This window comes from Accipiter gentilis, chromosome 29 (genome assembly GCF_929443795.1).
Source record: "Accipiter gentilis chromosome 29, bAccGen1.1, whole genome shotgun sequence".
Classification (NCBI taxonomy): Eukaryota; Metazoa; Chordata; class Aves; order Accipitriformes; family Accipitridae; genus Astur; species Astur gentilis.
This window is the reverse complement of record NC_064908.1, coordinates 6,831,476-6,857,635: the sequence shown is the minus strand read 5'-3', so window position 1 is coordinate 6,857,635 and position 26,160 is coordinate 6,831,476. Positions and strand designations below refer to the sequence as shown.

At 53.3% G+C, this 26,160-nt stretch overlaps 1 protein-coding gene across 1 annotated transcript; it reads left to right on the top strand.

Annotated features, from left to right (window-relative positions):
* The first annotated feature begins 226 nt into the window (after window positions 1–226).
* Window positions 227–26,160, top strand: ADORA1 (adenosine A1 receptor). The gene is made up of 3 exons (XM_049832277.1): window positions 227–382; window positions 824–1,209; window positions 25,363–26,160. The coding sequence occupies exons 2-3, from the start codon at window positions 869–871 to the stop codon at window positions 25,994–25,996; spliced, it is 975 nt and encodes a 324-aa protein (XP_049688234.1). The 5' UTR covers window positions 227–382; window positions 824–868; the 3' UTR covers window positions 25,997–26,160.

The following is a 26,160-nucleotide window of genomic DNA, read 5'->3' as shown; positions in this document are numbered from 1 at the left end:
CTCCCACCCTGCTCACCCTCCCGACCCTGCCACCCCCACTCCCACCCCCTAGCCCCCTCCCCCGGTTACTTCCCCGTAACCCAGATGACGGGTCCCAAAATCGGCGAGCCCCAAATCGCGTCAGTCGCTCTTTAAACGGCTGGAAGGCTGCACCATGTGATGCTCCAGCTCTGGCTGGGAGCTGGCAGAGCCTGCGGGAGCCGAACGGTGCCGGGTACCGGGGACCGAGCTCCGTTCGCCGGTGGCAAGCCCGGTACCCAGCGCCCCGAGCATCCCTCCGGCCACCCCCTCAGCATGCCTGCCGCGTTCCCCTGCGGGTGAAGAGCTCTTGCTATTTTAGGGTGAGGACACCCTAAAACAAGCCCTCGGCTTGCAGGACAAGGTGAGGTGGGTTGGGGCCGGGCGGGGGCGGGCGGCTGCCGCCGGGGAGCGGTGCGAGGTCGGCGGGAGGAAGCAGCCCGGGGAGAGGGGGAGGGAACGGCGGCTCCTCTCCGGTTGCATCGGCCCCGAGGGGCTCCGGCAGACGGCCCCGGGGCGGTCCCGAGGGGCGGGGGGGCTCCGCCGCTCTCCCCGGGGCTGGCCGGCGGCTCCCGCTCCCCCCGGAGCACCGGGAGCGGTTGCGAAGTGGGATGGAGGTGGGTGCAGGATGAGTCCCGGGGGGGTGGGGGGGGGGAAGCAGACCAGAGCCCCAGGGGACGGCACAGACGGGAGTGGGGTTGTTTTGTTGGTTTCTTTTTTTCCCCACCTCCCCGCACAGGCTCCATCCCGGCTCACAGCGCAGTTAACGATGCCAGTTGCTGATCGCCTCCCTGTGCCTTTGCAGGTGACCGAGGGACCCCAGCGTGAGGCGGGGGGGGACCGGAGCGTCATGGCACACCCCGTCTCAGCCTTCCAGGCTGCCTACATCTCCATTGAAGTCCTCATCGCTTTGGTGTCCGTGCCAGGGAATATCCTGGTCATTTGGGCTGTGAAGATGAACCAGGCGCTGCGGGATGCCACTTTCTGCTTCATCGTCTCACTGGCGGTGGCCGATGTGGCCGTGGGGGCTCTGGTCATCCCCCTGGCCATCATCATCAACATCGGACCGCAGACGGAGTTTTACAGTTGCCTCATGGTGGCCTGTCCTGTCCTCATCCTCACCGAGAGCTCCATCCTGGCACTCCTGGCCATCGCCGTGGATCGATACTTGCGGGTCAAGATCCCCGTCAGGTAGGAAAACGCATCAGGACCAGCTCTGCAGTGGCTGCTTCGGGGGTTCAAAGGGAGCAAGGATGCCCCAAACTTGGAGAAGCACTGGGATTAAGGTCTTCCTCCATGCTGCCAGCCCGGGCACATCTGGCCACAGCAGCAATCAGGACAGGCTGGGTCAGGGGGGATCCCACAGCCTCCGGTAGCTTTGCCTGGGGGTTCAGGGGATGCTGGGTGTGCAGGCAGAGATCACATTGTGGCAGCCAGCAGGCAGGACAGGGCAGCCCCTCGCAGGGTCCCTATGGCCAGGACAAAATGTGTCCCACTCACACATGGGACAGCACTGGCAGGGTGCCTCAGGGAATGGAAAGGGGATGATAGATTTGTCTTCAGCCCAGTTTTTTTCCCTTGCCGTGGGGAGCCCAGAAGCCCGGGGGTGATAACCTGCTTGCTCCTGGTCATGTGAGACAGAGCTTTGGGGTTTTGAGGGACCAGAGGTGACAGCCCGGCACATCTCATGGGGCAGGCTCACCCAGGAGAGACCCCTGGCTATGGGGCTGCCCCACAAATGACTCCTCTCCCTGTTTTTCCCCTTCTCATCATCTGTATCTGTTGTCAAAGCCAAGCCAATAGCAAATACCGTGGGGCATAAATGAGGGGGATGCACTGTATTTGAATGCTGCTGCTCCAGGAGGAGATATTTAACTTCTTTGTGGCCAGGTCACTTCCCTCCAGAATGGTGCTGCAGCCCTTGGGGCTGGGGGAAGGCAGCCGTGGGGCCCAGGTGCCACAGTGGGACTGGGGGGTGTCAGCAGGGCTTGAAGCAGATGTGACACCAAGCTCAAGTGCAGCCCCCATGTCTCGGCTCAGCCACTCGCTGTGCAGTCACTGTGGCTGGTCTCCCTTGCTCTGTCCGAGGACATGCCTAGGCTGCAGGGACACTTTTGCTGGGCTCATCGGCTCCAGGAAGGCTCCCACAGCTGAGAGTATTGCTGGAAAAGTCAGCCCAGCCAGGACGGCTGAGCACACACCCAGCTCATGTCACCCCACTGACCCCTTTGCAGTTCAGACATGGGCTCCAGCCCCTTTGCTGGAGGGGTCCACAACCCTTCATCAGCACAAAGACCCCCAAAAAGGGACCCAGCCCCCTTGTGTTAAGTGCTGCCCAAACCCCAGTGGGTGTAGGACCCTTCCTGGGGCAGGAATCACCTTCCTGTACAGGGACACAGGGACAGGAGGCACCTGCATCTGGGTCAACTGGCTGTTCTGGAGTGCTTGGTGTCCCCAGATCCACTGGATCAGGCCAGAGATCTGTTGTTTTGGGAGTTTTCCTGCATCCATGGCCAGCGGAGGCTGCTCAGTGAAGGAGTGTAAGGCAAAGGGGGGGGCCACAGGATAAAACCACAGTCCCTGCCCACCCCTTCCCAGCCACACATGATTTCGCAGGCTGTTCCTGACTTCCTCCCTAAGTGTGATTTTCCCAGCCTGAAAAATCCTCGTCTTCCAGCCTGTCAGTGTTACTGAAGTGATTCTCACCCTGTCATTGCTTTTGGTGCTTTTTTGGTCCTCCTGCATCCCCAGCACGGTGGGGACAGGTTCAGGTGTGGGAGTACTGCGGTTTTATACATAGCAACACTGCCTAGCTCTCATCAGTCATTTTTCTAACAAACACAGTCTTTTTTCTTCCCTTGATGCCTCTGAGAATCAAATGGGCTTTTTCAGGGAGATTTTTGCCCTGAGCCCAGGACCTTTACTGGGAGCAATATTAAGTTAGAGCCTTCTGTGCTGTGTATAATTTGGGTGGGTTTTTCTCATGCAAGATCAACTCTGAATTTTGTCATCCCATCATGTGCCTGAGCACCCAGCATCATGAGATTTTTCCTCTGACTTTTTGTAGCCTACTTTAATATTGAAAGGGTTCGTAGCCTCAGCAAGAAAGGTTTGGCTTCACCAGCTCTCCTGTTCACTTATCGCTGGATGTTTCCTTCTTTCCCTGGCATGAATTCCCAGCAGCTGGCAAATGCAGTGATTTTAGGTGATTTTGTGCCCTGGACACAGCAGCAGCAAAAGTATCACAAATAGGAGACAAAATGCCACTAAAGAAAATTCCCTGAATCTGAAATGCCTCAAGTTTCTCCCAACCTGTTGCTAGATGCTAAAAGATGATACTGAAAACATTTTTACAGTGCTGACAGTTCAAATCACAGCTTCGTGGTGATGTTTCTCATTGCAACACCAAACCCACCATCATGAAAATTGATGCTGGGTGCTAAGAGCCTGTGACACCTCGGTAGGACTTGGGTCCCCAGCGAGACGTGTGGCCACTCATACCTGGGAGACCCCGGGCAGAGCTGCTAAGGTCCCTGGAGGTCCACAGGCAGCAATGGCATCCAGCCCTGGGCAGCGATGGCATCCCACAGAGATTTGCAGGCAGGTGGGGAGCAATGTGGGGGGATCTCTGCCTCAGCCACATCCCTAGGGCAGGCAGGACACAGAGCAGGGACGTCCCCTCCAGCACGTGGCTGGGCAGCATCAAGTACGGAGGGGACAGTGTCAGCAGGCAGCGTGCACGCTGCAGCCCACTCATCTGCCAAGTCCCCAGATAAGCCTGGCACAGGGTGGATACTTGCCAGCGTGACCCACATGTGGTCTGGCGTGGCCAAGGGGATCTCGTGGGCTGTCGTGCATGGGGTTCCCCCACATCGCTGGCCCCGCTATCCGCTCACAGGCTGCCCTGGCTCTGCCGAGGCTTGGGGAAAGGCAACAGTGGGGAAGGGAAATGCATTTCATAGAGGCAGCTGACTGGGACTGGGAGCAGCAAGGAGAGAGGCTCCGTGCATCCCTGCTCTGTCCTCATGCCAACCACCCCACAAATGCCATCTCTGCTCTGGGGATCCCCAGTGAGTCAGCACTTGCATTTCGGGTTCCATGAAGGGGTGTGCAAAGGTTTCCACATCCCGGTCACATACTGGCCAATTGGGGTGAGAAGCCAATGGGACTGTTGTCTGGAAGGAGTTTTCTGAAGGAGAAGCAAAGCCACCACTGGACTTTCCAGGCGTTCTATTTAATTAGGTAGAGGTGGGACTGGAGGCACAGCTTGGCAGGGAGCAGGGGGAATGTGGTGCATCGCAGCCCGGCTCCGGCTCCTGTCTACATATGCACACCCTGGCCCTGGGGGCTGCGAGCTTGGGGGAACAACCTAGAGGTTTGCTCCTTCTTCCAGCAAACACGTGGACCCGTCCGCTGCCCATGCACCTGGCTGGAAAGTGAGCCCTGGGGGGAGATCGGGAGCTTTGCAGCCCTGGGGCTGGGTGTTTGGTGGCAGTATGTCTTGAGCAAATGATGCCCCAAGACGTTTGTAATGTGTCTCTGGATGGCAGTGGGAGATGCCCAAGTGGCATCCGATGTTCCATCTCGGGCATCCTCCTCGCTCCCATGGCTGTGTTTCCCATGGACGCAGAAACACAGAGGAACATGGGCCACTTGTGCAAGGTGAAGGCAGATTTTGCACAGTGAAGAGGGGTCTCACATGGCTTTGAGTTGGCACCTCCTTCCTCCTGCTCTTGGAGGTAAACTCAGTGCACACCCAGCATGGTTGGGGGACCAAGATATCCCACCAAACACTCTCCCTCTGCCCCAAACCCCTGGGTAGCATCCTTCCTGGCTGCTGGGGTCTGAAGGATGTTGCCTCCCTTCAGGAGCCTTCTCTTGACTATGGAGGGATGCAAGAGCATCACTCAGGTTGAGCAGGCTGGAGCAGAGGGTACCACACTCCCCAGCCTCCACAGGAACCGCTCTAAACAGCTGGAAACCACCTAAAATAGTTTTGCGGCCCTCATGCTGGTCAAAAAGCTCACATGTCCCCTCTCACATCCTTCCTCTCCGCCCGGCGGCAAGGCAGGACCCCTGCCCTGGCGTCCCCTCCAGCCAGGCACAGCGGGGTCCCCCTGTGCAGCCCAAACTTCCCTCTTGCAGCTGCGCTGGGAGAAGATGAAACGAGTGAGTTCAAAGGGAGGGGAAACAGCCGGCTAGGGGTGTCCGGCAGGAACCGGCCCCTCGGCATCCCCGTGGTGGCAGTTGGCGGCAGGATGCTGGAGGGGACGGTGCCGGAGGGATGTTTGTGGGGGGATGTAGCTCCTTTGTTGCCAGCCTCTACTGACTCAGGGGCCCCTGTCTCTGCTCTGAGATGCTGCGTTTGGCTTTTTGGAGAGGGCCATGGCAGAAGGAGCTGCTGTCTTCAGGACATGCTGAACCATAGCCCCTTGGCCAGGGATGCTGGATGCAGCCTGGTCCTGTCTTGGCATGTCCCTGAGGGTCCTCACCTTGTTTACTTCACTTGGACCACCAGCTCTTTCCTGAAACACATTGAAAGATGTGCCAGGAGGATAAAAACTGGGGAAATCTGCTGGTAGCAAGAGCCCTTGTACATGAGGTCTCTCACTGCACAGCAGGGACCTCCACCCTCTGTGCCTGGGCCCCAACATCGGAATGCCCCTCCCCACCCCTCCCCCAGCCCTGCCCTTCCCATCCTGCAGCATCCCGAGGAGCATCCCACCAGGGAAAGCTGCATTTTGTGCTGTTAAAGTTTTTGAACACACACATACGGCTGCAAAGCCATGGAAATTAGACCAAACCAGGCTGGAAATTGCTAGGAAATGGGGGGGGGGAGGGGGGGCAGGAGGCTGGGGTGCAGCAGGGGGAGAGCCCAGGGTAAATCAGGGTCCGTGGGTGGTTCTGCAGACAGTGCTGGCATTCTCCCATGGTTCAGAAGTGCCCTGTCCTGAGCCTTTCAAGATAAAACAGCTCAGGAATGGCAGGAGCAACCCTCAGCCCTGGACTGCAGTGCCTGCAAGCCAGGAGGTGAGGAGGACTTGCAGGTAGCCTGCGAGCTCTTGGATGGACTTGGCAGTGGAAGGGGTAAGTTTTCCACCTTGACCCTGCTGGTTCAGGCTCCTGCCTGAACTCGGGCTCTTGCTGGGATTGCAGCGCTCTTTCCCCTTCTCTCCAGGCCTGCCAAGGGCCGCAGGCGTGAGGCCAGCTGGGGCTAGGTCACAGGGAAGCCTAGGAAGTCTCGTCACCCTCAGCCAGCTGGGTCGTGGAGCAGTGCATGCGTCCGAGTTGGTTTTCCCCCTTTTCCTCCACTGAGAGTTCATGCAGGGTCTTGGCAGGAGAGTGATGAGAACCCCACTGCCATGGGAGGGAGGATGAGTAGGACATCAGGATGAGACCCTGCTTTGGCCAAAAATCCCAGGCACCAAAGCACCTAAGGTCCCATGGGAAATCTTTCCAGCACTCCCAACACTAATTGCCAGGAAACCTTCCCAGACACTTGGGCTCTGAGACTGAGCAGATGTGTCCAGTATGGAGATGGTGAGGTTTCGGACCAGGCTGGGATGCTTGGTGGCCCCAATGCCTGTGGGAGCTGGTCCCCTGGGGACGGTACCCACTGAAGGGGGAAGGTATCAAACCACAGAAGCAATTTTCCAGACTGGCACAAGGGTTTCAACCCAGAACAATGGGATGAAATTAAGAAAAGGAAATGTACGCTCCATCTGAGCGCAATTAGCTGGCCAGATGATGGGTTTCACATGTCCCCAGGGACACAAAGGTGACTGGAGATGTGTCCAGCCAGTGTGGCCAAAACAGCAGATGATAAGTGAGGGCAACTGCGAGTGATCCTGTCCAGCCAGGCAAGTGAATAAGCCAAACCATGGCTCTTCCAAGGCTTATTTTTAAATTTGGAGGCAACATTTCAAAAGCATCCAGGTGACTCAGAACAGGGAGCGTGAGCTCGGAGAGCTGCAGGGGAGTTCTCGTGCCCAGGAGGTCATTTAGGTTTCTTTTGACCTCCATTAGTCAATGAAAAGACGCCATCCATCCTTACAGGCTCTGCTCCTGCAAAAGCAGATTGAATTTCCAAGGAAAACTCCCATTTATCCTAAACCGGAGAAATTTTGGAGACTTGGCAGGTCTTTCCAGCCGCCTCTTTTGTTTCTTCCTTTGTTGCCCTCTGCCAGGTATATTTTTAGCCAACAAGGGTGATCTATGGAGACCTTCATTCCTAAGGAACAGGCAGATCTGAACTAAGGATGAAGACTAAAAGGCAGAAATCAGTCCAGAGAGGTTTGCTGGAGACTTTGGGCTATTTCCAAGCTGCAGTTTCCAGCACCCTACACCAGCTCAGCAAGTGGGTGCTAAATCAGAGCAAGCATTTCACACCAACTCTGCTCAAACCAGATCCAGGGTGCACAGACAAGCTGTGTTGGTCTGGGACCAGGAGCTCAATTCTGGTATCACCAAAATACTCAGAGCCTTGGAAATGGGAAGGAATTTACCAGCAGGTTATATTGGTCTTGAGATCCTGGTAAATACCCAGGTGAGCTGTTTTTCAGCATGAGTCTGTGATCCCCAGAGTAATTTTCAGCCAAGAGCATGCTAAGTCAGAGATCAAAGCCATGAGGGCTCTGCCCTCAGTGAGGGGACGTCTGGATTAGGCTCAGCAGGAGCGAGCACAGCTGCTGCAGCGGCACCATGAGGCATTTGCCAACAGACGCAAAATCAGGTCACTCGAAAAAGATACAGACGCTGCCATGCCAGCCAGAGGGAAGTGACCTGGGCTGTAAGCAGGGTCCCCATCTCCTGGGTTCTTAGGGAAAATGCTGGGGTTTGCGGGTGTCCCCCTCCTTGGATTGCAGCGAGGGTCTGACTGTGGGATGCTCTGTTCTCAGCAGCACAGAGGGAAGGGGAGAAGAGCACTGAATCCTGTGTAGGGATGTTGTGGACTTGATGATATTTGGGGTAATTCCCAAATTTTCTGCATTAAAAGGGCAGGGGGAGATTCATGGTCTCCAGACACCCTGGACAGGCTTCCTGAGCAGCAGCACCCTGTCTCATCCCAGCCCTTCTCCTGTATCTCTGAGCAGGGCAAGATGTGGTCCCTGTGCGGGTAATCTGCCCAGGGTAGCATTGTGCCTTGACCCCTTTAGCTGTGAGTCAACATCTGTCTCCTCAGCAGAGCTTACGTCTGCCTGCGTTGCGCTGCAGGGCGATGAACAAAAGCAGCTTCTTCTTGCTGATGTTTGTCTGTTACACCCAAAAATCATGCTCGGGAAATAATTTAATTGTTTTTTTCCCATTTCTACTGATTTTCAGATTAATGCATTAACCCCTGACAATGCATCACCAGTAAATTTGAAGGTATGTTCCCAGAAAAGGCAACAGCACGTTTGCAGACAGGGAAACTGAGGCACAGAGCAGCACCGTGGCTCGCTCAGGGTGACCCCACCAGGCAGGGATAGAAGCTGAGGCACAGCAGGTATGGCAGCTGAGATATACTGGGACAACCTGGCCTTTCTGTTTATGCAGTGATCAGATGGTCTCATGTCATGACTGTGCCCAGGGCACCCAGCAGCCAGGCTCCTCCATGATCCCAGCCCATGCCATGGTGATCCATGCAGGAGTAAATCAATGAAATGGGGTTATCCAGGAGGCCAAATGGTCCTCCTGGGCTACAGGTCCCTGATATGCAGAGCCTGGAATCAAGAATGCCAAAAGTCACTCTTGTCAGCAATCGGTCCTAATTAAAAGTGGCAGCATCTCCCTCCACTGGGAGAGTCAAAAGGGGCTGAGACACATCTGTAGGGATGATGCCCTCAGTGAGGGGGCTCCTGCCCATTAATTCATCCTACAGGGAACACAGACACCAAACCAGGTGGAGATGGGTAGATGGAATGCAGCAAGGCTCTGCCACCTCCATAGCAGTCATTCAGGTGTGTTGGGTACCATCAACCCAAGAGGACCTACTCTACAAAGCGGGCAGATGGGACACTAGCCAGCTTGCGTTTCTTCCTCCCTGTGGCAATATAAACTGACCATGAGGTCCCCATCAAGCAAAAGATGAGGATCACCAACAGTCAGGGCCATCCAGACATGGTGGGGTGTCCAGCGAGGTGTCTGCAGTGAGTAAGGTGAAGTACCTCACTGCAGGTGAGTGATGGTCCTGTGTCCATGGTATGATAGTCCATCAGACCTGTGGTTGAGCAGCAGAGCCCCAAAAACACCTGGGAACACCCAGACAGACTGTCACACCTCCAACAGCACCACTGAGCACTTCGGAGATGGTTTTCCCTTTTCTGGAGTGACTGGGGTGTTTCCATGGGTGCTAGGTTGGTGGAGGCGATGATGATGCACATTGGAGCTTGGGGTCCAAGGCTTTTGAAGGACCCTGTGCAGCTGCTGGCAATAAGACAAGTGAAACACCCTACAGAAGGAGGCTCTGCCAAAGCAAAAGCTGCTGATTCAGCCTGCCCAGTCCCCACCAGCCCAGCCTGGCCCTGCAGGCAGCATGTCGGGAGTGAGTCAGGACCAGCTCACCATGGTGTGTGCCGTTACCACAACCATCCGGTGTGGAGCTGGCTTGGGGCATGCAGGAACCCTTTGGTGGGTGGTCCTGGATCTTCCCCACCCCTGAGATGAAATAATGTGATGCCATCAATGGGAGGTGTCGTCATCACCCAGTCTTTACAGAAATGGTCCCACCTTCGCTCCACACCAGCCAGAGCAGGTGATAGAGCAGAAATAAGTGACTCACAGGGTCAGGGCTGGGTGTGCAGGCAGGCTCGGGCATTCCTCTGCCACAGAGCCAGCACCAACCCCCTCCCCAGCGACCAGCTCTGGAGCCACAGGCTGGTCTCCATGTCATTGCCCAGCCCTTGGCACGTGCATGTGGCATCTGTCTTGCTCTGGTGGGGAATGTGGCATGTGGCCACCAACAGCCAAGCCACCCTCAGCTCCTTTTACACCCCAGGGTGCATCACAGCATGGTTTTTATAGCCCATTTGCAGTGTTAGAATAAGCTTAACTGTGTCTTAAATGTGCCAGGTTGACTCTGTTGACCAGAAAGGGGATTTTGGCCATAAGTTTGGATGGGACAAAGCCCACCAGACTCCATTTTCAAAATCTGATCTGGAGGGACCTCCAGACCCACAGCTGCAATGTGCAGTCAGTGAGGCCAGACCCAACAAGGTCTCCTGTCCAGGACATCTCAAAGCAGCTTGTACCCAAACACAAGGGACTATTGGACATGGGAATGTGCTCTGAGGGGACATGGCAGCCACCTGGCTTTGTGGCCTGGGATCTGCAAGTCCCTAGGCCCTCCGAGGCAGAGCAGGCAGGGCTGGGCAAAGGCTCAGGGATGGGGGCCATGGAGCCACTCCATTCAAATGGCCATGTTCGAAATCAACCTGAGAGCGGGGAGGAATGATTCATTCTGAGGGGTCAGTGCAAGCCTCAGCATGGAGAGGGGGTTTGGTGGGACTAGTCAGAGCAGACATGAGGGAGTCGAGAGGGGTCTGAAATTCAGAAAGTCAGCATATTCGCAGGTCTATATTCTGGTGTGGAGGCAGGGAGGATAGAAAAGTTTCTGCAACACAAAGAAGTATGAAAAAAAGGAGGAAAATGTGGAGAAGGCACTGTGGTGAAATGACCTGGGAGATGAGTTTCTTCATGACACACACAAGAGTCATTTCAGAATGGAAGGAAACTGATGGGCTGGAAGAAAACCTCTGGCTGGAGGAAGGACAGGAAAAAAACCTGCAGGGTCCTGCCCACAGGGGTGTGAGGGAAGCCCAGGTGTGAATCATGGGAGGGTTGTGGTGCCTGCAGACAGCAGGACATGGAGCATGGAAGAGACCATGCAGGCGAGAGACTCTTGGAGGGATGGGGTCAGCTTGAAAGACTCGTCCCCCTGGGGACAACAGTAACCATCTTAGAGCCTGGGGAAACAACAGCCAGCACAACTGAGCTAATATGAACAGCATTGGTTTATCCTGGACATAAATTAATGATTTTTCAAAGTGATCCCGCCAGATGCAGCAGGGATGGATGCAGGAGCTGAGAGCAGGGGAGAACCCAGCATGCGGGCTGTCGATGGGCTGGAAGGAGTGGTCCCAGGGAGCTGGTCCTTTTGGAACACATCTCATCCAAGGTGACCTGAACTTTCAAGCCCATCAAATGGGAAACCAGCCATCCCAGAGGCTGTCTGGGCTCCTGGCAGGGAGATGCCTTCTCTGGCAGCACAGCTGCCCAGCTGCTGAGTCAGGCATGTGGCTCTTACACAGGATGCCCAGTTGCAAGAAAGAGTGATTGATGCTCTCCAAGGTGGCCACAAAAAAGCCCCACAGCTAGTAGGGTGTCCTGCAGAATAGCAATGAGCTGAGCAACCCCTGCTCTGCCAGCACCCAGCCCCACTGCTGCTGGGCACAGAGCCTGCTGCTGGGCACATAGCCGCCTTTCCAACTGGAGGGGGGCTCAATGGGCAGGTCTGGGTACTCAGGAGACATCAATGGTGATGTCATTAGCAAGAGAGTATAAACTAACCCCAAGGGGTTGAGATCCTCCTTCCTATAGAGCACAGGCAGCAATTGCCTATGGGCTAAGGGCCAGATGGGCGATGGGGGGCAAATAGGCGAGGAAGGACTATTTTTGGTGATGTAGGGCAGTGCAGAGCAGGATCATCCACTGGAAAGTTTTGCAGCATCTGCGTTTGCCCTTCACTGCACTGAGCCCAGTGGGACCCAGCAGCTCCCCTTTATGCCCCTGCCCCATCTCTCGCTGCCTTTTCCATCCTTCCCCCCATCCCTTCTTTGCCTGGGCTTTGCCCCAGAGCACTGAGCAGGGGACCACTTTCAGCAGCCACTGCAGTCTTGAGTGGTCTGGTTGGATTTTTTGTTAAGAACAAAAGTCTCTGTTCACAAAAAGGAGCTGGAGGAGGAAAGGGCATTTGTTCCCCAGCCCCATTCCCTTGCCTTCTTCGCCAGCCTCCAACCATGCTGTCCCTGAGACCAGCCATGGTGTTCTTGCACACAGACCTCCGGGTACAGTGATGCCCAAGCAGGACTGCAGGGACACAGAGGCAGGGAGGTGACATCGTCCCATTTCCACACCCTGCCTGTGGTGACAATAACACCTTTCTATTGCTCCTCAAAGGAGGGCCAGAGCACAGAAAGCCAGGACATCACTGGCATGGCTGTCTATCTGCCTTCTCTGGGCCATTTCTGTCACTGCATCCAGAGACCAGGATGATTTTTCTTGGCCTCCTTCCAATAAGGGAAATGCCAGCTCCTGGCACCAGGGATGTTTTCTCATTCAACTCAGTTCATCTTGCTTCACTCGGCATGTCATAGCCCCCCTCTGCGACTCAGTTTCCCCATCTGTTCACAGAGGGAATGATGCTACAAACTCTCTGCAAGCACCGAGAGGCTGATGCTGAGAAATGCTGTCTCAGACATAGCCATAATTAGTCTTACAGACTAAATTATTTCTCTTTCTTTTCTGCACTGGTAACAACACTCAGTGACTTAAACTGTGTAACACACAAAAATGAAACACTCATTTTTCTCAGTGCAAATGGCTCTGTTTGCCAGTGGTCAAGGCTAGGAGAGAGCTTAGAGCACAGCCTGCATCCAGATGGATATGGCAAAGCCTGCACAGAGCCAGGGGGACGCCCGCGTGGGTGCAAGCCAGAGGGCTTTATTTTAAGGGAGATCAATCCCCACATTCAGCGCTGCTGGGACACAGGTGCTTTATGGGCTCAGAGGGGTCGGTTTGCTCAAAGGGAGCTCAGGGTGCTCTGATACCAGCAGCCATCCCTGTCTTGCTTTCACACCCACTCCCATGATGCTCACAGCACCAGTGATGCAGACGGCCACCGTCTGTAAGGCCATCCCCTGCCCTAAGTGCCACAGGTCCAGCCACAGCAAAGCACCTCCATTTCCAGCAGCCTGGGGACCTCCTTGCAGTGCTGCATGATGCTTTTGCACCAGGGAAGGGGGATGCCGGGTCCCTCACAGGCTTCACAGGGACCAGCACAGTCCTTGTGCCTGGGGAGGACTTGATCCTGCCTGACCCATGCATCCTTCACCTCCATGCCCTGTGCTAGCTAGGCTGCCTGGGCAGGCTCAGGCTATGTCTGCCCATTGCTCCTTGCCTGGATTTAACTGCCAGAGTAATTAGGAAGATGCACAGGGTGTAATTTATGCCCAGCTGATACATTTTGCTGCAATTCCTGGTCTTGGGTCTCAGCTCTTTGTCTCCACCATCCTGATGGAAATACTGAGCTGCTTCCTTCCAGGCAACAAGGTCAATCAGTTTTACTCCAAGGGAATAAATAATCTTTTAAGTATGAAAGAGGAATCAGAGTTTAAATAATAAACTTCAGGTTTTCTTAGCATTTGCACTTTTTATTTGTTGTCCTGGCAAAAGATCGTTTCTCTGCAGTGAGGGAACATTTGATTGAGGTGTTAACTGGAGCCTTCACTTTCAATTTGGCATTTCATTTGAATATAGCTATATAGACCTGCACTGGACAGATTCATCCCAATGTAAATAACTTAATGGCTTGACACATATGTGCTCTGATCCTCACTTCTCCCATTTTTATGGTGTTGTGGAGGGGCGAATAACAGAGATTTTACTCAAGCTTTGCGGCAAGTTGTGTTTGGACAGAAGCTAAAAGTCAACTATAGCACGAAATGGTGTCTCTGAAACGATTTTCATTAACTGAAAGTACATATAGCCAACTCATTAGCAAAAAAAAAATTTAAATTAATCCAACTGCTTTTTGCATTTGAAATTGATCTTTTAATCAGGGGGGGAACATGCATTGGACAGAAGATGCTGAACTCATTGTTTTGGGTTACCGTGTCCTCTGAGGTTTAGAAACAGTAGATCTTGTTGGCACTCCTAATTCTCATTTAGACACTGGGCGGAGAAAACAACCTCCCTCATTTTGTCAGCTTCCAGCCAATTTTTCAGTCTTGAATGTATTAATCTTTGAACTGGGCTAAGTGCAAGAAGGGAAATGTTCCCTTTGCAGTGACAAATCGTGCTGTGAGGATCCTGGACAGCAATAACAAGTTGTAGCCTAAGAAACTGAGGAGTTCAGTTGTTGATTGCAAAATCAGGTGTCAGGTTAGCAAGCAGAAGTGTAAAAAAAGAAGAAATTAAAAGGCAGTTGATGCTAATCTCTTGTTCCAGCTGTAATTTAGGATATGTCTTTTTCTGAAGAGTCTTTCTGCATTGGAGAGATAAAGTCCCACCTCAGCCCTGCTTCATGGCTGGGCTAATGCCTCTTAATGGGAGATGTTATCTCCAGTTTCCTGCCTCCCATTTAACCAGGGAGCAGAGCTCAATGTCCTGTCAAATGCAGATGAAATTCCAACAGCAGGTCTCAAGACCCCTCTTATTTCCCTTCTAGTTGGGATCTCTGATCTGCTCCTGCCTTTTAATGGTGCTTAGTGCTTTTCAGACACACCTGGCTGGAGGTCTCCTCTGGGTACTGACTTGCCCTTTGATTTAGCAGCATTCACAGAGCATGGTGGTGACATGCAGGGAAGGACGATGGCACTGGGCAACCTGCCTTGGTGCTGTACAGATAGTACCTGACACTTCCTTAGCTGGCATCTTCCTCTTAGCACGGCTGGCTTTCTGCAAGCCACAGCATTTTGTGGGATGGAGTATGAGCCATAGAGGCTCTCAGAGCCCAATCTCACCAGGCATTTTATATCTGCCATCTCATTTCAATTTCTCATAGAGCCCACATTTGACAGATTTGGTATTTTAAGTGTTTTTTAGAGCTGCCTTCTTTCTTCATCCTCCCCTCTTCCCCCTCCCTCCCTCCCTTCTCCATTTTGGGGGGCTGACGTTCAGAGTCCTCATTTCAAAGAGGTTCTTTTGCATAGGGAACAAAAATATGCAATGCATAGAAAAATTCAAGTACAATACAAACAGTAATTGAAAAAACACTGCTTTTATCCAGCAAAGTCCTGGATTTACACTGAAGATAGCCAAAGCTGCCTATTATCCCTTCTCCTTTGTACTACATGAGTACATCGCCCTGACTTCTCTAATCACACAGTGACACGCAGAGACACGCGGGATCAGCTGCTGAGCCAGGCCTGGGCAATCAGCTCCCAGCTAATCACCACGGCAGGGACAGGGCTGATGTGTGAGAGATCTCTGAGGTGGCCAGATCCACAGGGTGATGGTCTGGCATGGCGAGGGCAGATGACTTGATCTCCCCACCACGATGCTGGGTGAGAAACACCTCCAGCACACTGTCCAGAGAGGGATGCATGTGGGGTTTGAGCAGCTTCTCCTGAAACCTTCTTGCTATGCAGAAATTGTCTTCTGCTGGAGGTGGGGTTGCTCCCAGCCATGTTAGAAAGGGCTCAGCCATGTGATGGGCGTGTGCAGGACCCACCCTTAGACTCAGACCCCCTACTCCTCTCCAAGGAGATGTTCGCACACCAAATTTCTAATTTTGACAGAAAAACTGTAAACAGACACTAAAAATGTCCAATAAATCTATTGCACAGGGGTAACAGTGAAAACAAGTCCATGGGCACATTGTGCTGTCCATCAGTGATGTAGCCAGCTTTCATAATATCACCCCCATCTCTCTCTATGTGCCCTAATTCTCAAAGTCCTGGTGCTACAGAAGAATCTTAATTTCTGTTTCTTTTCTCTTTTAAAGCAGCACTTCTCGTGCTTTGCATTGCAGAGAAATGCTCAAAAATGCTGCTGACTGAAACCAGGAGCCAAAAGACAAGAACATCTCATTTTTTTCCCCCAGTTCTGAGATTCTGCAGCTTATTTCATGATTTTACAGCCGTTGCCAATAGTGTTAAATCATTTCCCTCCCACATACCTGGGGGTCCTGGAGGGAGAAGCCAGTGATCCAGGAAAATCCTGGAGGGCCGTGACCACACATGTTGGAGCTGGGAGGGAGCTCTGGAGCTGTCTTGGCACAAATCTATGGTCCAGGGCAACTTGTACCCCATTGAGCAGGGACACTGGGTGCACCCTCAGGACTGTCACATGGTGGCAGGAGGGTGACACATCCAGAGCATGGCTACCCCCGTGCAGGCACTCAGCACCCTTGGATGCAGTCGGTGCTGCCCAGAGCATCAGGTGATCTCACGGCTCCCTTTGGGATATGAAGGGTCTGCCTGGGTTTAGAGGGCAGCACTCCCCAATAGGCACAAATTAAATGATCATTTCCATCAGACATCAGATGCCCTGGGCATCCCCAGCCCCCTGCTTAACCCCCACCCATCCATATTTGGGATAAGGGGGCTGAGCACTGGGTGAGTGGTCCTTGCCAAGAATTGCTGCTTATGCAATGACAGAGCACTTGAATATGTCAAGATCCAGCCACAGGCTGTAAACCAAGTCCAGTTTGAAAACAAGATTAACTTTATGTGCACAAAGGATTTATATTTGCTGCTGGGGTGAAGGATGCTGCTTGAAGGATGTGAGAAAAATTGCCTTTCTCATTGAGCAGCGGTGCACAACATGCGCTCCTTTGCCTTCTTTGGACAACAGCAGCGTCTCCTCCACACCTAAGGCAGAGCCTGAAGGGGAAGGATGTGTGCAAGGTCCCCATGCTTTCCATCCTCCCTGGCTGCAATGTTCAGCCCTCCCATGCTCCCCATTCCCCTTGCAGCATCTTGTCACAGTGGGAGCCGCTGGGATGCTCAAGGGGAAGGTGTTGGCACCAGTCCCTGGTGGACCCGCTGTGGAGGTTACTTGCATCCCACCTCTGAGATGAGAACAACTGGGCAAGTGATCTGAAAGAAGCTCTGCAGTTACTGGAAGCCTGTGGTTTGTCCCCAAAGATGGGTTGTGATTCATCGCCAGAGCCCGGGAAGTCCAGTGGCACAGACATCCCAAATAAAGCAGGCTGCAGAGATCCAGCCAGCAGCTACTTCTCTGTCAAGGCCAGGAGCAGCCCCAGGAGGGGTGTGCAACTGCTTGGCAATGAATTCATCCAGGCTGGTGTGATGTTGTGGCTGCTGCTAACATACCAGGGACCAGAGATGTGATAAGAGAAGTCTCTTTGGCTCAGCAGGCAAAGACTTAACTCAATCGTCTAGCTGGAACCCGAAATATGGCAGGTTTAGACTCAAAAAGCAGGTGGCCAGTGTGGGTGTGTGGGCATTGAGGTGGAGGGAAACAAGCCCTTAAACAGCTTCATGAGGCTGTGGGTGATGCTGCCCCATGGGAGATGCCAAATTCAAGGTGGGCTGAGCTGTGATGTGTGCTTTGAGGCTTGGTCCCACCAGGGCTGATAGCATCAAGAGAGCAGCAGAGGTGGGGGGATGTGTCTGGCCTCTGGATCCACGCCGTGGACCACTGGAGTCAGGGGAGGACACCTCTTTCCACACTTGTAGTCATCTGCTGGATGGACATCCCTGATGGACTTTCGTGTTTTGTACTGCCAGTCTAGGGTGAGGATACCCTGACACAGCCTGGCTGCCCTGTAGAAGCATCATTCCCCATTTCTAGGTATTTTAGCCCACAAAGCCCTTTTCTACCTTATTTCTCCTGCTTCTTGTGGGGATGTTTGTCTCCCTACGGCTGCTTTTGGATGTGCCCACATCCCTGTGCAGTCCTCAGGGATCCCAGGGTGCCTCCAAGGTCCTGGGAGATGTGTCAGGACAAGCTGAACCCACGCCAAGGCAGCAGCATCTCCCCTTACTCTGTGTGGTGTCCAGGAGGGCTGCAAATGGTCCAGGTCCCTGAACAATCTGTTCTGACAAAGCTTGAAGCACAAAACATCCTTTTTCTGTCACTTTCTTGCTGTTTGCTAGAGCTGTGGCCAGCTCCAGCTTCACCCACCACCAAACGAAGCACTCACCAAAGCCCTGGGGACGCCGTGCCTCAGTGTGTGGGGACCAGTCAATTTTGACAGGAGGGATTTGTTCTCATAAGTCTCATAATCACCCTCGCCTTTATCCATTACAGAATTACTGGCTATTAAAAGTGGTTAGAAATGTTCAGTGGACTTGCCAGCTGCTTCACCCGGTCGTAGCTGCTTGCGCTTTGCAGTCACTTGTTGCAGAATAATTCCTACACAGACAGCTGCCATTTTAGGATGGTAAAGCCAAACCCTGGACACAGACTGGACCAGGAAGAACTTCAGTGTGATGCACACAACCCAGTGCACTTATGGATCTATACACACCCATGCACATGCTTTCAGCCTCTCTCATGGTGGCTTTGGGCAAGGTTTGCATTAAACAGCCTCTTGATATGGTGCCATCTCCTCTTGCTGCAGTGGAGACCCGAAGTGTTTTGGGAGCAGAGGTCCTTAAAGAAGAAGGCTGGGCATGCCCAGCTCTTCTCTCTGCTGAGCCTGGGGTGCTGAGCTGCTGTAACTCCAGGTCACCACCTGTGGGCTGAGCTCTAGGGATTAGAAAGGTGCCAGTTGCTCATAGAGCTGATGCCAAGCAGAAAGGTGAGAAGGTGCCAAGCATCAAATGGTGAGAAAATGCTTCTCTGACTCTTGGTGGGGTGGTCCCAGCCCTGCTCTGCACCTTTGCAGGGCACTGCTCCAGCTGCAATGGCAGCCATGACCTCTGAAATAATGGCTCAGTGCACACAGGGACATTAGCAGCAGTGTGGCAGGGAGGACCTGGCACCCATCAGGGACATCTATTGCTGGACACCCTCACAGACTCCCAGCTTTGGACCAACTGCTCCTACCTCTTCTTGCAGCACACAGCTCAGGGAGTGCCAAGCACCCTTCTCCTGCGGTCCTCTGGGCTGTCCCAGTGCGTGCTCCAGACTGGGGCAGGTGGTGATGATGGGAGCAGGACAGCCCTGACCCAGACTGTCTCAGTGGGTGCCAGAGAGGTTCTAGGTGGAGATTTGGGATGCAGCCCCATCCACATGAGTGGTGGGTAAAAGGTGTCTGTTCCCATCGGTGCCTCTCCTGCCATGGGAACCTGTTGCAGCCCCCCTGAAAGAGTGACCTGTAGAAAACCCAACATTGCCCTCACCCGCCTGTCCCCTCCAGCCAAGCTCTTGCTTACCCTGAGCAAACAGACATGGGTACAGTGCGAGGTGGAGATTTTCCTCCTCAGCTCCTTTGAAATCAGTTCTTCAAAGTCACATGAGGAGTCTGAGATCAGGATGGTGGAAACCGCCTTGTCATAGCCACCTGGCTTGTCCTCTCCCACCATGTCCCCCTGTCACCTCTTGTCCCAGGGGCCTGCTGGCACTTCTCAGGTTTCTCCCACAGCTCAAATTTCTTGCAGACCAACCAACCAGAGGTGCTGGAATGGGGCATTGCACAGGGCACTTTGGGTCCTCCTGGTCCCTTTGGAGCACTAGGAAGTGTCTCTGTGGTAGGACATCCATGTTAGGCTGGAAATACTGTGCCAATAGAGCTGCTGGGCTATTTTGGTGCAGGACAGGGGCTCCATCACCAACCAAAACCAATGTCCTTGCTGCAGAAGGACATACTCTTCTGACTCACCTGAAAGACTCTCCATGGGTTTTGGACCAGTTTTTTACATCTTTACTTGCCAGTTGGCATCTGACAAGCAACAAGTCTGGGATTTGGGGATCAGGACAATCCCACATGCATCCCAGAGGAGACGCTGATAGGACCAGTCTCTTCTTTTTTGAGCATTTGTAGGAACAGGCTGTCATGGAGACCTCCATCCAGCTACCAGCTTTTGGCTGTTGTTGGTTGACATCTGTCCCTCCCAAGGCCACCACTCACATGGCAACGCTCCCATCAGTGTCACAAACCCACATTTCTTCCAAAGTGGAAAACCAGAAGTGATGTGACCATGAGAGCAACATGCTGAAACAGTGTTGGCACCCCTCTGCCCAGGAGAAGTTTTCTCACATCATCTCCACAGTGTGTCATTGCCACCTGTCACCCCTATTCTGGCTGTGAGAGTTGCCAGGATGACGCAGGATGGTGTGAAATGTCTTCATGGTGGGAGTCATCCAACAGCTCAAGCCGTGTTTGCAAACAACTTGGGCCAATCACTGGCGTTGACTTGGGGCAGTGGTTGGATGGATGCTGTCAGGAGTGTGAAGGGCTGAGTGGCTAGTGTTTGACCCCAAAGAGCTGCAAAGCTCCCAACTGTCACATAGGAGGGATGTGAACAAATAAGAGATGCACTCAAATGATGAAGGGGGAAGCTGGTGCTAAGGGACATCTACGCCAATGCTAACAGACCTTTTTAGACATTTTAATACACCTTCAAACCCTTGATAACCTCCAAGATTTTGAACTTAGAGTTTTCACCTAAATGAAGCCCAAAAGAGATCTGAAGGGAAGGGGGTAAACAGCCAAAGCAAGAGACTGAAGGAATAAACTTTTCACATCCAGGGTTAAAGGTGACAAAGGAGCCATAATCAGGGTTCCTCTGTCACGCAGTGTCCCTTCTGCAGCACTTCCCACCTTGTGCAGGTGCCCAGGGGCCTCCTTGTCCCAACCCTGAGACGCAGCTGAGATTGCCCCTCACAGAACCTGGATGCCAGTTCACATTTCTCAGCTTCGCAGTTATGAGCAGCTCTGAACACCAACATCTGAGTTTTCTCACCCAGTGGCCTCCAGGACACTGAAAGATCTGAAGCAAAGATGAAGCCAGGAAAAAGGAGCAGGAACCAAAATCCTCTGAGATCAAAGCACTTTTGTCTAGAGATTTTCAATTAGATCAGGACATGCTCTGGCTGCTTTTTCTTGCTGTGTTCATAATGCAGATGAGCTTCATGTCAGCTTGGCCTCCTTTCCTTGTACCACGTTGGCTCCAGCTTCATTTCATTAGCGATGGCCTGCCTTCATTAGTGAATTAATTCCCCGGGAATTGTACTGCAATAAACTACCAGAGCAAGGACCAGCAGAGCTGCATCTTGGGGCTGGCTGGACAACTGCAAGTATTTTCTGGACCAAAAGGATATTCACAGAAATACTAAAACCAAAGTTTATTCAAACCAGACCTGGAATCTTTGCAGCTTTTTCAACTAAAACAAGAGGAGATGTTTTGTGTGTTAGATTTGGATTGACCTCTGGGTTGGAAATCTAGGAAATGAGCCCTCTTCTCTCTTGGGGGACAGACCCCAAGACAAAAGTCAAATCAATATAAATGCAATGAATACATCGCTCTCCATTTGTTTTCAGATGTGTCCTGATATGTTAGATGGCCATGGGGGCTTTGCACACCCAGTGCCAGCCACCTAAAGAGCAGGTCCTGGGCTGATCTGGGCTCCCTTGTCTGCCACAGAGAGGGATGCAGAGGTCTGGCCACACCAAAATGTGGCAGAAGAACTTGAATCTAGTCTGGGAATGATGAGTGAAGGGAAAGGGGGGCAGATAGTGTCCTTGGGGTGAGGGTCCAAAGAGCATTTCATGATGTCCTGGAGAAAAGGGGCCTCAGCGTCTCACCCAGTGACTCCATCCTCAGCCCAAGAAACTTTGACTGCAACATCTCCTGAAGCATCCTGTCACGAGGCAGCACTTCTCCCTTGAGGAGCCTGCTCCATGTCTCCCTGTTAGCTCTGCACAGCCCCTGGGGACAATTTGTCTGCCTCCGCCTCCAACCATCACTTCTTGCACTTCCTCTGGGGATGCAAACAGCACTCTATCAATAATTGATATTTTGCCTCTTTGCGTTATTTTCCAAACCCTCAAAGACATTTTTGTTCCACACCAAACCAAAGCTCCTGCCCACCCCATTTCCCTGGGATATCAATGAGGTTGGACGGTTGCTGTCCTCCCTCCAGGCTCCTTTCTCCTGGCCTTGGCAGGGCATCCAGGAGGACTTGGGGTGATGCCCATCTCTGTGGGGAAGGGATGGTGCAAAAACCACCAGGGAGGGAGGGCAGGAGGAAAAACTAGCAATTATGGTCAGGCTCAAAACCCCACAGACAAAGGAAACAAACCCAAATTGTATGATGATGGTGACTATTATCATGGATGTTTTAGTCGCAGCTGTTAATAAAAAAATAATAGTAGTAATAAAATTGCAATGATGCTAGCGATTGTTCTAATGCTGATGATAATAATAAGATTATTTATGAATTGTGAGCCATTATCAGCATTTTATAGTGCTTCTGCCTCCCAGACCCATCCCAAACTCCAGCCCTGTCATATTAATGCAAAATGAGGTAAATGAGAAAGGCTTTTTCCTTATGACATAACCAAGGAAGAAACACGGGAACAGCAAAGTCTGTCTCTGGCCCCTCTGCTAATTACACCCCACCAAATGCCCTATGCCATGGGGTTGAGCTTTAGGGTTTGCAGCCTTTAGAGCAGCTGATCCCCATAAGAGCTGCATGGTCAGACCCTGTGGGGTAGACAGAGAAGTCATTTTATGGCTTTTGTCATTCTCCATGTAGGGCTGACAGGGGACAGTGGGCACCCTTGGGCCCCCAGGGAGCGTGTTTCCCCGCAGGCTGCTGCAGCTGGCTCTGCCCTTGGCTTGTTGCTTGAAGGAGCAAAAGGACCAAAAGCCCCAGCTCCAAGTGTTGCTGTTTCCTACGGATATTTCAGGTTCAGCCATGATTCCTGTGACCCTGGTGCACACGTGCAAGGGGATGCACAGACAGGCTTTGCTCTCAGCTGCTGGCTGCTTCTTCAGTGCCACACTTAAACCTCAGGGTGTGAAGTGAAGCGAGGAGCAGGGAGAGCCAGGTCCTGATGCTTGAACTGCTGTGTGTCAGGCCAGGCATGTGCAGCAAGGTGGCAGAGATGGATGTGCAGCAAGGAGGGATGGATATGGACCATGGCAGAGAGATGGATGTGCAGCAAGGAGGAGGGATAGATGCACTGTGGGGTGGGGGCATCCATGTGAAGTAAAGAGGGATGGATGTGCAGTGGAGAGAGAAGATGGATGTGCATTAACAAGGGGTGGATGTGTATTGAGAAAGGATAGATGTGCAGCGAGGAGGGATGGATGTGAAGTGAGGAGGGATGGATGTGAAGTGAGGAGGGATGGATGTGCAGCGAGGAGGGATGGATGTGAAGTGAGGAGGGATGGATGTGCAGCGAGGACAGATGTGCAGTGAGGAGGAGGGAGGGACATGCACCGAAGTGTGGAGGTGGATGAGCAGTGTGTGGGGCGATTGCTCTGCTATGTGTGTGTTATACACTCTGGACCATGTGAGCTTGCATGCACCCAGGGACCTGAGGTCTGCACGACCTCCGCAGCTGTCCTGATAGCCATCTGCAACAACACACAATGTTCTGGAGCTGCAGGGGGCCAGGACCGTCTGGGCTGGGCCCCCTGCAGCCGTTCCCCATCCCTTCTGCTTTGGCTGCAAGAGTGAACACTGTGTCCTCTGATCCAACCCTGGTTCATGACTAATAACAGGGTCTCAGTGCTCTGAGACTCAGGACACTCTGTCCTGTGTGCTGCCCCAACCCAGGCATGAGGGCAGGGGGAGAAGGGGTGGGTGCTCTGGGAGCTGCTCCATGCCTGGGTGCTGGCTGCGAACCCTGGGAGGGTGTCTGGGGACCATGGTGGTGCCTCTGCTGCTCAGCAGCCTTGTCTCTCCGGCAATGGCTGTCACACAGCTCTGCAGGGCAGGGAGCACCCAAGACAGCAGCACGTTCAGCAAAATCAGTAGAAGACCCTAGAAACCCCCAAGAGTGGGTAGGTGGGACACAGCTTGCAGGGATTGCAAAGAGGGAAGGAGCTGGGGGGTGGGAGTGCTGTTATTTCTAGTGTCACCCCACTGAGCTGCTGGAGCCTGAGGAGGGGGGAGTGGAGTGTCACAGCTGGACGGGCACATCAGCCTTCCCCAAGGACCTGTTATCAGTGACGTGGGGTGCACAGGCCAGCACACAACCCCCCGGGAGCCTCTGGTATCCTTCTGCCACCCGCTGCTCCCATTACCCCGCCTTCCCTTGACTTGGTCCACGGCACTGGTGCTCTCCCACCACTCCTCGCCCTCCCCGTGCCCCAGCTCTCCCTGCCCTGTGCCTTTCTCAGGGTCTTCTGCCCTCTCTCCTCCCCACAAGGAATAAATCAATCTCCAGCTCCAACCTTGGCTCTCAGAGGAAACAGCAGCCCGTGTTGCTACCTCCTTCCCATGGGACGTGGCTGCCTCCAGGATGCTGGGAATCTTTTCCCAGACCAGAGGGGGTTCATTCAGGAAAGCTGTTGGTGATCAGTGGCTCTGGACCCTCTGGACTTGTGGGGACCAGTGTCTCCCCCTCCACTCTGTGCCTCTCTATGCTCCCAGCCTGACACCTTGCCCATTAGATTGGTCTTGAGAAGGGACCTTCAAGGGGGAGGGAGAGTGGGTTTGGGTCCTTAGCTTTATTAAAAAGCCCCCAAATTCTCCATTTTTCCATCACAGGTAAAGGTTGCAGGCATGCAGCAGGGAGATCTGAGCACCAGGATGGAGATCCGGGTTTGCCAGCCACCTCCATGTGGTCCCCATGGCCAGGTTAACACCAGCATCACTGAAAAACCCAGTAAACAGTCAGAAAAACTTTCTTTGTTCAATCCCCTCTGGTGGAAAGCAATTATACTTGGGCTGTGAATCTTCTCGGCCTCCAAGGAGATTTCCTTTGAGGGCCGGGGGAAAAAAATCAATCTAGCAGGCTCCACTTCCCGCTTGGAGAGCTCTGGAGAGACAAGCCTAGCCCCAGTGTGCTCTCTGGTAGCATCAGGGAGGGAGCAGAGCCCAGCCGCAGCACAGCTCTCCTCCTCCTCCATCCCTTGGCACCAGCCCATCAGGAAAGAGGGTTTTGTCGATTGGCCCAGCACATTAGGAAATGAAACAGGCTGTGCCCAGAAGCTTCCCCAGGAGGTCCATTAGCACCGGTGGATCCTTCCTCCAGCCTGGTAGGTCCCAGAGGATGCTTTTGCTGGCGATTTCCTCCCCCGGCACACAGGGAATTGTCTGGGACAAGGTGCCAGCAGGGCTGGTGCATGGAGGGAGGAAAGAGTGACCTGATGCTCTGGGTGTAGGGAGCTCAGGTGTAAGGTGGGCTGCCAGAGCTACATGAAACCCCCCCTAGATATGAGGATTGACCACTTGGGCACGGTGCAGGTCGCTAATGCATTTTCTGGCTTGGCATCAAGCCCCAGAGCTCCAGGATCATGTCTGAGGTCTCTGCCCGTCCCTGAGGCTGGGGGTGATGGTGGGAGACAGGGTGAGGTTCCCCAGGGCACATGCAGAGAAACCAGTCTGTTAACATATCTGTCAGGACAAGCTGTTACCGATTGCCAAGGAAGGGAGTGAGGAGCATCGTGCCATCTCAGCAGGGGCGCTGCCATCCCATGTGGAGCAGTCTTAACCCCCAGGCAGAGCATTCTTCTTGTGTTTAATTCTTTCCTGCGGTTGTTGTCTCTTCCACAGGTATAAGAGCGTGGTGACACCCCGGCGGGCAGCAGTGGCCATCGCTTGCTGTTGGATCGTCTCCTTTCTGGTGGGACTCACCCCTATGTTTGGCTGGAACAACCTCAACAAGATGCGGAGGACTCAGGAGCTCAACGCCAGCCACACAGAGTTTGTCATCAAGTGCCAGTTTGAGACAGTCATCAGCATGGAGTATATGGTGTACTTCAACTTCTTCGTTTGGGTCCTGCCTCCTCTGTTGCTGATGCTGCTCATCTACCTGGAAGTCTTCAACCTCATCCGCAAGCAACTCAACAAGAAGGTCTCCTCCAGCTCCAATGACCCCCAGAAGTATTATGGCAAGGAGCTGAAGATCGCCAAGTCATTAGCACTGGTCCTTTTCCTCTTTGCGCTCAGCTGGCTCCCTCTGCACGTCCTCAACTGCATCACCTTATTCTGCCCATCCTGTGAGACACCACACATCCTCACTTACATCGCCATCTTCCTCACCCATGGCAACTCGGCCATGAACCCCATCGTCTACGCCTTCAGGATCAAGAAGTTCCGGACAGCCTTCCTGCAGATCTGGAACCAGTACTTCTGCTGCAAAACCAATAAAAATGCCAGCACCACCACAGCTGAGCTGGGCAACTAGGAGCTGGGAGAGAGCAGAGAGGGGTTCTCCAACCCAGTCCCCATCTGGCCACTGTTCCTGCTGTCAGGAGAAGGGGTAGTGAGGACCCGGGAGGTCTGGGTTCACCAGCCCTGTGCAATCTGAACAGCCATGTCCCCCAGCTGCGGCAGGCGGTTATTTATTCA